Below are 12,240 nucleotides of genomic sequence, written 5' to 3' on the forward strand. Positions count from 1 at the left end.
AAAGCTAAGAGTGAGAAAATAAAGGGTGCCCTGATGAATTTTTCAGATTTATAAAGTCCTGTCTCGTCAGTGGTTTATGTCCACTAAGCCTCCTGAATTATATTACGTCTTCTCACCAGTATTCGTACACAGCTTCTTTATATTAAGCACTGAGTGCTATTCTCAGTCATAATTCAGTCTACAATACGGAATGCAAAAACAAGTCACACACTGTAATTTTATATTTGTTTCTGGGACAATGTAAAATATATTCCGTTTGGATTTCTTCAGTGTTTCTGCTCCTGAATGTTTTTCTGTTTTCTCAGGTTCTGGTAAGAGGCGCAGGAAGCAGGATCAGTGCTGCAGTCACTTGAACTCCCTCTCAGCCATCAAGTATGCCATTGTCTCCCTCTACATCCTGGTTCTTCTCACCATCTTCGGGCTCTGTCTGGCCGGTAGGATGTGTGGGTGTAATTGTGTGTTTGGGTGAACCACCAGACGGTTTCTCTTGTGATCCAGTATATCAGTAGACCTCAAGATGCAATAGCTACTCAGCTCTGAAAACAGGCAGAAGTAAATAATGTACAAATCAGATCTTGATAAATAGAAAAACACTTTGAGTAGAAGAACAGTTGCTTTTCACATTAACTAATTTTTATTATGGTGATTGGTTTCAGCCTGAAATAAAATCTAAAGGGCATTTCAGCCTCAAATTAAATTTTTAGACTGACTGACTCACTGAACTAGACTGAACGAGACGTTCATGGTTGGTCCTTCAGTTCCCACATCCCACATGTTCTAAGCTGAACTCTTTCCTCAGTCACACACATAACCTGCCATGGTCTGGATCTTCATGGGACACTCTAGAAGAACTCATCATGTACCACCTCATATTAATTCATGACAAAAGGGCAGCGCAGTCTTGTTTGAACTCCTGCAGGATTTGACCACTTCCGGGGACAGCCTGCCGTTGCGCAATACAAACACAACATCAGGTCTAACGGAAAAATGGTGTACTGCTTTATTTTCAGCTGCAGTCACCGAAGCAGCCGCGAAAAGTGCAATTTTTTTCATTTCTCAATGGAGAAGGGAAGACGAGGCAAATGGGAGAGGTCGTGTCGGTACGTTTTAGCCTACACAGCTAACCAGAGTAGCTTTGTTCTCTCGCCTGCAAAACCGCCTCGACATGTTTGAGCTCCGGGTCAGAAACAAACCGCAACACATGTCCACTTTCCACCACATTGTCATTTTTTCTTTGCATTTTCACTTTGTTTGCCATGTAATTTGTCGCGTGTCTGATGGGGACATACGAGGGCTGTCCCCAGATGTAGGATTATTGCATCATATGCGACATATTTTAACTCTTTAGTGCCCACCCTCAAACAAGACTGCACTGCCCTATGTATTGAACATTGTGGAACACTCCTGGCTACATCATTAATGTTCAAGACCGCTCATAGTCGGCTTGCATGGAGGTCCACAACAGTCATGTTTTTATTGTCTCATGGCAACTTTTTGACATGTTTGTAAAACCTATCAGGCTGAATGGTCAGGAATTATAGGACACAAATGCACGGCTCAAACAAACAGTTCTGGTTTTTAGAAGGCTTTACTGTTGAGGATACCAGAGGTTGGTACATGAGTAAGCAGTCCAGGAAAAGCAGCAGTACAAAATCATCAGGCAAACAGGTGTGGTTGAAGCAACAGGCTGGTGGTCAGGTACACACAAAGAGGCAGGCAGGACTATGGAATGCAGGAACAGAGCTGGAATGAAGGCACAAGGCATTACAAACTGGCGACGAACAAACACACCCAGTGATCTTAAATAACCGCAGGTGGTAATCAGCAAATCAGGAACAGGTGTGCATGGAAAGCACCAGAACCAGGTTGTGGCCAAAGAGAGAGAGAAACACCCATCACCAAGATCCAAGGGAGAGAGACAAGAGAAACAAAGAAAGGCAGACCCAAGCAGAAAAAAAAACAGCAAGAGAAGAAACCAACCAAACCCAATGAAATGCAAAAATAACTAACAAAACAAAATAAAACAGAGCACCTCGCAAAACCCAAACCCTGACAGTACCAATATTTGTAAGTCCTATACAGTCAAAGATACCCATTGGGACTAGATGTTTATAGTGTGATACCGTACCTCAGCTGATGAGAATCACCAGGAAGGTATCAGGACTTTTAGCTTTTAACAACTTGGCGCCCGTGTGACGGAGGCCAGTGGGAATTGCTGTGCATGTGGTAGTCAGTAAATCTCACTCCCCAATGCCAAACGATGCTCTGGCCACAGACACCAGGGCTTGTGGGTTTTAGCCTCATGGTTAGAGTGCCTGCCTCCTATCTGGGAGATCATGAGTTTGCACCCCAATACAATGCAGAGGTTAAACCCATCAAGACAAGACATCGGCACCAATTTGATCAGCTGGCGCTTAGCCTAGGTTCATGTGTTATACATCATACTGACAAAGTGAGGAACCTTGGGGTAATCTTTGATCCTACGTTGTCCTTTGACCTCCACATTAGGGACATTACGAGGACTGCTTTCTTTGATCTGAGAAATATAGCAAAGATTCGCCCCATCCTGTCTATGGCTGATGCTGAGACTCTGATTCACGCATTTGTCTCTTCTAGATTGGATTATTGTAATGCTTTATTCTCTGGCCTACCGCAGTCTAGCATTCGAGGACTTCAGTTGGTGCAGAATGCTGCTGCCAGAATTTTGACACAAAGTAGAAGGTTTGACCACATTACTCCCATTCTGGCATCCCTTCATTGGCTACCGGTTTCTGCCAGATTGGATTTTAAAGTTTTATTGTTGGTTTATAAAATTGTTCATGGACTGGCGCCTTCCTACTTGGTGGACTTGGTTAAGCCCTACGTACCTGCGAGGGTTTTGCGTTCACAGGGCGCAGGGCTTCTGTGTGTTCCGAGGATGAACAAAAAGTCTGTGGGGTATAGAGCCTTCTCCTACCGTGGTCCGGCTCTTTGGAATGATCTACCTGCTGTTATTCGGCAGTCTGACACAGTGGAGATTTTTAAATCAAGACTGAAGACCCACTTTTTTAGACTGTCTTATCATTAATTTTTTAATCTGTTTGTGTTTGCTTTGTAATTTCTTTTTATTCTACTGTGTTTTATCTTTTAACTGTGCTTTTCTTGCTTTTAATTTTGATTTTAGATTAATTTGTGTTGTGAATTATGTGAAGCGCCTTGGGGCGACTTTGTCGTGATTTGGCGCTATATAAATTAATAAATTCAATTGAAATTGAAACCCATCAACAATTCTTGTGTTCATAGGAACCGAACCATAGCCATGTGTGTGTGACAGTTCCTATAGTTCTTATGTTTCTCTTTTCATGGTTATAAGGTAAGAGTTTATTGGGACTCCATTAGACACATATTTTTATGTGTTCTCAAGGGGAGCATTGACTGCAGCATCATAACTTTTTTTTGAAATGATCAAACTTTTGCTAATTGATATCAAATGTATAACTTGGACAGGCTTTGAGCATTCAGGAATGTAATCTCTTGGCTCAAGGTTCAGGCGCCTTTGTCCAAAAAGTTTATTTACATTAGTTGCATGCTGTTTTGGATGGAAAGACAAACTTTGTCAAAGAAAATCAGAATGTTTCAGGAGGAAAGGTTTGTGCCGACTGATCGACTGTTTATTGAGCTCGGTCAGCTGCATCCACTTCTTTTCTTCCACGTTCATATGAAAATTTTTTATACCATTTCATATGTGGATGGAAGTGAGACATCAGCAAAATGATAAATTAATCACAAAATGATGAAAGATGATTAATTAGTTCACCCCCATGTCACTTAATGTGATCCTTTGTTGTTGTGTGGGCCGCTGAAGAGGAGGTACTGCTGGCCCACCACCACCAGAGGGCGCCCTGTCTGGAGTGCGGGCTCCAGGCACCAGAGGGCACTGCCGCCTCACAGGAGCAGCCGGGGTGACAGCTGTCACTTATCGCCTACAACAGCTGTCACCAATCATCTGATCAGCAGTGGTATATCAGCAAGACGACATCTCCACCTCTTTGCCGAGATATCGCTCTACCTAGGAGGTACCGTACTCAGCCGACTGTGTTGTCTTTTTTGACATTAACACTTTGTTACTTTTGTGCGTTAAATAGCAGACATTCTTCCGACGAGAGGTGGAGGTGGTTTTCCCGCCATACGGGTTGCTGGGTGCAAACGCACCCACATTTAACTGTTTTTGTTCCTCGCCAGCAGTACCAGATCCGACACGCGGAGGCAGTGGCCACCTGGGAGTTCGGGACTTGGCGGCTCCAGTATTCCCGGGGTTCGGTGGCGGAGGAAATCGTGTGGTTCCGGTTCTGCTTTGGACAGACGTCTCTTATCTTCGAGCCTGCCCACGTGACACATTTTGTGAATTGACGTCTTTGTCTATTGTTGTAATCTGTTGTGTTTGTTGTGCTTATTCACAACAGTAAAGTGTTGTTATTTGACTTCCTCCATTGTCCGTTCATTTGCGCCCCCTGTTGTGGGTCCGTGTTCCTACACTTTCACAACACTTTGTCTGGCGTTAGGTAGCTGCCTAAAACTCAAATTGTAGTATATGGATTTAGATTCTTATCAAATTTTTGCTGTGATCTTTAATGTTTTCTGTTGTCTTTCTTCCACACAAGATACAGGTTTTCATTTGATATCATTCTTAATATTTCTGGCTGGTTAATTACTTCTTCCTTGACAAATACTTTTTTGTGAAGGTTTAATACAGAAATGATTATTGTATAACACCAAAAAATATTAATTTATAAGTTTGTGAAATTAAGAACTCCCAGTTGCTGGAATCATTTGCTCTTAGGGCCCCTTCACACATAACACGAGTGAAACCGACAAGCACACGAAGGAGGAATTGCAATGCCATTCGTAAAAAATCGGAGGTGCCTCCAATGCCTTGTGCACCTGTTGCTACAATTATTCACACCAGCAGCCTGTAAATAAAAATATAATAAATAGGAAGTTCAGCTAATAGACTGCACATAAAAGCTTCACTTTCATGAGAAATTCACAAACTGACAGCATGGTGGATTAGTGGGTAGCACTGTTGCCTCACAGTGAAAAGGTTGTGGGTTTGATTCCCACCTGTGGCCTTTCTGTGTGGAGTTTTCGTGTTCTCCCCGTGTTTGCGTGGGTTCTCGCTGGGTGCTCCGGCTTCCTCCCACTTCCAAAGACAGACAGGTTAGGTGGATTGGAAACTTTAAATTGTCCGTAGGTGTGAGTGTTGGTGTGAATGTGTGTGTTTGTCTATATGTGGCCCTGTGACAGACTGGCGTCCTGTCCAGGGTGAACCCTGCCTCGCGCTCTATGACTGCTGGGATAGGCTCCAGCCCCCCATGACCCTTAATTGGACTAAGCGGTTGAAGATGAGTGTGAGTGTGTATTCTGAGGGTGGAAGAGTTCTTGTACATATGAACAGCTGCAGATGTCATTATTGCACATTTGACTAGTATAAAAGAAATACTGATGAGATGCAGTAAATCAGGAAGGAAACAGCTACTGTGCAGACGGACGTCGGGGGAGGAGTTATGGAGCCTAACGGATGTGGGGAGGAATGATTTTCTGTGATGTTTGGTGGAACACTTAATGCTAATAACTCTTCCGCTAGAAATGTGTCTTTGCCCAACTGTCCAATGCTGTAAAGTGATCTGCCACAGTTTCCAAGCTGACCAGTTCCTCTCCGACCATCAAATCTTCTTGATCAATTTGTTAAGTCTCTTGGTGTGAGCCACTTTTATGCTAACAAACCCCAACCACTACCACAACCACACTCGTAAAATGTCTGCAGCATAGTGTTACAAATCCTAACGGATATGAGTCTGCCTAAAACGTACAACCTACTCTACCCTTCTTATACTGTTAAGTGCCCAGTCCATCTTACTGTCAATATGCACCTCCAAGTACTTGTAGTCCTGAGCGAGCGATCTCCACATCGACGCCCCCTAATGTACAGGGGTATAGTTGATTGTGAATGTATGAAGCTGAAGATGGTTGTTTAAAGATGAACTTCTTAATTCAGTTTTGTCTGATCTACTCAGGTGTGATCAACTCATTCAGGTATGTTCAGCCAATCAGGAGCTGGCCGAACAATGGAACACACCTGGTTTGGCTGAGTATGTGCAGTTGGGGCAAATGGAAAATGTGCAGTACTTGGAGTATTGAGGACTAGGATTGAGAACCATTGCTTTAATGGGCCTCCTGGGTCAGTCATGTATGTGTAAATAACAGATTAAGGGTGTGTTTGTGTCCATCTTTGGCTAACAATGGGAGTGTAAATCATGCTTGTGAATGTTCACGCAGTTTTACAACACCTGCGATTTCCAACACAGAGCCACTTACTGCGATTGCACTAAACGTTTCTTCTTGAATGTACCATGCTTTTGACATACGGCCCACAGGGTTAAACTTTTAAACAGAATATAACACTTGTATGCTTCACTGAAATCTCTGGTTTTAATTACTGCCTGGACTTAAAGTCTACATTGGTGCAATCAGAGTCAATCCTGTAAAGTCCGGTCAAACATGCTTAGAGCAAATACCACTTAAAGATGTTTGCCCATTATTATTTCTACTTGGCATCAAGACCTGTCATTGAAAGGCACAAACCTTTCATGGCTTAAAAGAATTCTAATCCCATCGTCATGTTTTCCATTAATTATCTCACCAAGGAAAAAAAGCAGGACCAGGCAAAACTCGTGAGCTACATGTTTGTTGTGACTGGAATATGTGACTCAGCTGTATGCTAATATGAGGCACGTAGATGACATGCCTTCCTCACAGAAAAAATAAAATAAATGGGTTGCTGTCTTAAATTATGACAGAATACTGCAGGTGCATTTGAAAACTTGAAATACTTGTACAACCGTATGCTGCATTCACATGCTGATCATAGAAAAAACAGCATGCCGGCTGTAATGACAGAACAGTCATTCACAGTGGTAAGAAATGGACGTGAAAGACACAACAATTTTTGAGTGTTTTGCACAATATTATGAGCGAAGCAACGTGCAGTGGCATGAAGCTTGCTCATGGTACACTGTCACAAACAGGAAGTGCCGAATTTTGAGTCCACAGTGAAACAGAATATGTCAAATATGAAACACTTCCTGGACTGACAATAGATGAGATCTCGTGGGAATTCAGTGATAAGTTGACACTGAAACAGGAAGTGTCAATTTTTGAGCCCACAGTGAAACAGGAAATGTCAAATGTTGAACACTTCCTGGGTTGACAATAAATGAGATCTTGTGGGAATTCAATGGCATTTAGCCATGCTAATGCTGCCCTGAAGCACTTACTGAAAATAAAGTGTGAAGGACCTAAATGACATGGTGAGATGCTGAAGATCTTGGATAATTCATGTCCACAACATATACATATTATCCATCCATCCATCCATTTTTTTCCGCTTTATCCGGAGTCGGGTCGTGGGGGCAGCAGCTCAAGCAAAGCCGCCCAGACCTCCCGATCCACACACACCTCCCCCAGCTCCAGCTCAATTCACGTTTTTTTGTTTTCCTGGATGCCTGTCTCTTGCTGTCTCTTTCATTGTTTTTAAAGGTAATCAACATTTATTTGGTTTTTATTGCTGCTGCAAGCAAAAGGTTAAAAATAAGGTCACATTTGGATATAGTACTTTGTGTTGTACACTGAAACATCCCAGGTTATTAGAGCAGTAGGGTTCCAAATGAACTCAAACTGATTTTTTTAAACCTTAAAATTGCATAGTTTTTTATTAATGCACTCTGGATATTAATATGCATTGTTTATACTTTTAATTTATCACCAAGCCAAACAGATCTGCACAAACTGGGTGAGCAAGCATGTCTGCATGCACAGAGCCAGATGGAAAAAGCGGCACAATGCTATGGTAATATTATTATTTTGGTCTGTGAGGTGTCCACTGACCCATGCACGAGATGTTGCATATAATCTGCAGTTGGCTTCAACTGGACTTTGAGACAGACCTCACCTATGTTGTATGCAGTGTTTTTTAATGCAGTTGAGAGCTGTTCATCTCTTTTTATAAATGGAGAAGGAAGGCTGAAGAGGGCAGGAGGGTGTGTCGGGATGAAGGAGGACAGAAAGATATGGAAGTGTGAGGTTATGGGGAGATTTGAAAGTGAAGCGAAGACTCTTATAAGCAATGTGGGACAACATGGAGCCAGTGAAGTTCCTGAAGGATGAAGGTGATGGGTCCAAAGGAGGTAGTTGTGGATATGATGTTGGCAGTGGAGTTGGCAGTGCAAATTTATGGATGAGTCTGAGCTGTCGTCTCAATAGGAGAGAGCTGCAGTAGTCAGTTGAGGAGGACGGTGGTGCTCCTAGGTATGAGTGATTGTGGGAAATGGTTGATGTCGCCGAGGTGGAAATATGCGGGATAAGTGGCATTATTAATGTGAGTGTGCTGTCGATGATGTCTCCCAGACTCTTGATTTGGGGGAAAGGAGGAACTATAGAGTTGTCTAGGGTGAGTGAACCTGTTAGATCTGGCCAAAGTTGTTTTAGTAGCCAACAATGAGTACCTCAGTTTTATTGCTATTGAGTATTTAGAAGTTGTGCTAAAACCGGGTTTTAATTTCAAAAGTATAATCAAAGCAGAAGGATGATGGAAAGGTTGAGTTTTGGTAGAGCTGGGTGCCGTAAATGTAGCAGTGAATTCAGGGGAGAGGACCCAAAACAGAGCCCTGAGGAGCACCGGTAGTGACTGGGGTGTCATGTGGAGATTTTGGGCTGTACAAATTGCATGTAGCCAGATAGATAGGACTTTAAAGGCGCAGAAAAGAGACTTGAGTTCCAGTATCTGTATGTGGTCTTGCTATGATGTCTCACAATTTCTTGGGGATCCCACAGATTCTCAGGATGTCCCAGAGAGCAGCTTTAAACCATTTTATAAATTTAGTCAGAAGTATTTTGTTTTTCTTTTGGTCCTCACTTGTATCATATTGGTTTTACCCATCCTGGTTACTGATTTTTTTTTTCCCACTCTCCCACCTGAGTTGTCCAAAATTAAGATAGATAATCAGATGTTCCAACAAAGAAAAAAGGACATTATATTTATGTCATGAATGTGTTCATGTTCAGCCAAAGATGTGGCTCCAAAACTGTGCCAGCATTGAAGTGTGTGTGTGTGTGTGTGTGTGTGTGTGTGTGTGTGTGTGTGTGTGTGTGTGTGTGTGTGTGTGTGTGTGTGTGTGTGTGTGTGTGTGGTGTGTGTGTGTGTGTGTGTGTGTGTGTGTGTGTGTGTGTGTGTGTGTGTGTGTGTGTGTGTGTGTGTGTGTGTGTGTGTGTTCAGTGAGGACCGTGGCCAAACCATGAAGTTGGGAGCAGGCCAGTGAGGCAACGTGAGAGCTAAAAAGTCAAGAGTGAACTCGCACAAAAAGCAAAACAGTGCAACACAGAACTGAACCTGCGTGCCTTTGTTATCTCAGAACACTGCCAGCCGCTGTGAGTGTGTGTTTACGTGCACTCGCATCACATGAATGTATGTGTGCACGTGGTAAAGAGGCCCCCTGTGGAGCTGCTTAGCTTTTAGATCAACATTTAATTCAGGAGAGACCACTTGAACCTTCTGGTTTGATTGCTTTCAAAAAAAAAAGAAAAAAAAACTCATGTAAAAGCCTGAAATAACGAAATGCCTTGTTGTAGCGTTGTCGTAGCGACGTCTCTATGGGAATACACACACACACACACAATTTAATGGCACTGTTTGTGTGCTGATGGCATGAGTGGGAGTTTAGACAGCAGAGGTCTTGAAATGATATTAAGATTAAAAAACGGTTCATTCCTTGAGGGTCCTCACAAAACCATTTTTTGAGCTTCATCCCTTCTTGTTCAAACAATCACCAACATTTTTTCATGTTCTCCTTCAATATCATTTTCCCTCCCTTTCTTCATTTTCTATCAAATTCTCCTTCACGTGTCCCTCTTTAATAACACTGATCCGCCATTTGCGAGGTGCCCAGGGTTCAGAGAAGGTAAACGTAAAGTCTGCAAAGGATTTCTTGCACACAAACACATGCCATGTGCTCAACAAAATTGGCCATGAGGCTACTGTGGCATCAATCCAGGGGCTTTCCAAATCAACCAAGAAGAGGAACTGAAGTGGTGTAACCTCTGAAGACTGGAATTTATTACAGCACCGTGTCATAGGCCGGACAATTTGAAATAACAACAGTTAGTGCTGATTTCCACAACTCGCACATCCAAATTTCCACATGAGTCTTTTGCTTGTAATATGCCAATTTGAATGAAGCTTGTGATAAGTGCAAGAAATCCTGTTTGTGCCTCCACGTCGAGAAAGCAGACCGGTCTAAAAGCTGGAATGGCCGTTTTGGAAGTGGGGGTTGCCAGGTTAGGATGTCTTGCCACGCATGGGAACACTTGGAGGTATCACAATGACTGCACTTTCTCCATTATGTAATCTATCACTGATTGGTCCCTGAGCAAGGCACTGGTTTTTTACCAGATGTTAAAACACAAGACTTAAACCCAGCTTGTCACAGGTTTCTCAAGCATGTGCACTCGTTAGAGAGCACAACTTCAGTCGACGCCAAAAATCCACCAGATGTTGGATCTCATTCTGGATTCACCCCAAATTGAACGACAGGATTAAAGGTGAATTAACAAAGGTTTTCTGAGCTGTTTCATAAACAGATGATGTGTGGTTTCCCCCCTTATAATGCCATTGACAACTAGGCAGCAAAGCTATAGAGTGTAATGGCACAACAAGAGATCCTAACGCAGAGAACCACAACAAAACTTGGTAAAAAGTTGCTTTACAATCACTTCCAGCATGCTGTGTGAGTTTACACAATAGCAACTATAGTCTGTACAAAACATTTATCCATGAAGTGACACATAAGAAGATCAGTCGCTTTATCAGGCTGAGGTCAGGTACACGGGACATTAGCCAAGCAGTCAACTGTATCCTTAAGATGAGCAGCAGAAGAGTTATCCAAAAAAACATGTGGAGGTTCAAAACACAAAGATCTGTAATATCAGGCAAAAAAATCTAAACCCACTGGCAAACACAGAATGGCAGCGTGGGTCAATAACACAGAGAAACAACCTCAGAGAACAGGCATGAAGTTAGACAACCTGATGAGGGAGAAACACATTCTGACTGGCTAAAAAGGTGGGTAAACAATTAATCATGGAAGAGGAGAGACACGTGAAAGCATTGAACAGGAAGTAAAGACACAGGTAGAAAACATGGAGTCAAGTCATGTCTGGAAGGATGCACAGGTGCCGTGCGCCACCATATCCACGACACCACGGACACATTGCAAAGCAACCACTCATCTATCTGTTCATCCAGGTGAAGCCTGGTGTCCCTTTGACATTCTCCAGGTGCTGGAGTCCTCCACACTCAGGCACATGCACACTGGGTCATGCATAGAGAAACACACCACCTGGCCAAAATGTCAAAGCTGACGCACCCTTAAGATGCAAGTGATACTCCTCATCTTAGTCTCCCAAACTAAGTGCTTGTTTGACACAAACGTTTTCCGGTGTTGCGCAAGGATCCTCCAAACAGTTGACTTGGTATCAAAGACATCCAGTTGTCAGTTAGCATCCAACTTTCATAACCCTACAAGAAGACAGGTACCAGGACACTAAAAACTTAGACCTTCATTCTCCTGCAAAAATATTGGCATCAACAAACACCTTTGTCTAGCGACCTCATGACTCAATAAGATGTTCCCAGGCATCTTCCTAGGTAGCATAAATGTCACCACCAAGATAAGTGAATGTCTCTACAAGTTCAACACTTTCAGCACATACAGATACATGTCTGATGACTGAGCCCAGGATATTAATAAAGGCCAGGATCTTGACCTTATTCCAGGACAATTGTAAACCCAGACACTCCAGTTTCTCAGTCAGCTTCTCAAGTGTTGCAATCAGACTATCCACTGATTATGCAAACATCACAGCATCGTCTGGAGTATTGGTTTCTACAATCCACCCCAACACTCGAGCCAGTCCATGCAAGCATTGAACAATGTGGGACCCAGAACACATCCCTGATGAACATCAGTTTTTATCGGGAAAAACTCAGAGTATTATGTATTTTGTATGTACAGGTGAGCCCTGTTAACTCACACGAGTTGGGGTCCACAAAATTGGACTGTGAGTTATCTGAGACCATGAGTTGAAACCATGAGTTGAAGTTGACCAAAAAAAGTACAGTATATTATACAGTAGTCTAAATTTTTTGGG

The 12,240-nt window shown here is 42.8% G+C and overlaps 1 protein-coding gene across 1 annotated transcript in view; it reads left to right on the forward strand.

The window, feature by feature from the left end:
* Positions 1-12,240, forward strand: part of scara5 (scavenger receptor class A, member 5 (putative)) — a 200,071-nt gene that overhangs the window by 42,435 nt on the left and 145,396 nt on the right. Inside the window, exon 3 of the mRNA XM_034162423.1 lies at positions 306-434. Coding sequence (XP_034018314.1) covers positions 306-434 — 129 coding nt within the window. The remainder of the gene's footprint in view (positions 1-305; positions 435-12,240) is intronic.

This window comes from Thalassophryne amazonica, chromosome 21 (genome assembly GCF_902500255.1).
Source record: "Thalassophryne amazonica chromosome 21, fThaAma1.1, whole genome shotgun sequence".
Lineage (NCBI taxonomy): Eukaryota > Metazoa > Chordata > Actinopteri > Batrachoidiformes > Batrachoididae > Thalassophryne > Thalassophryne amazonica.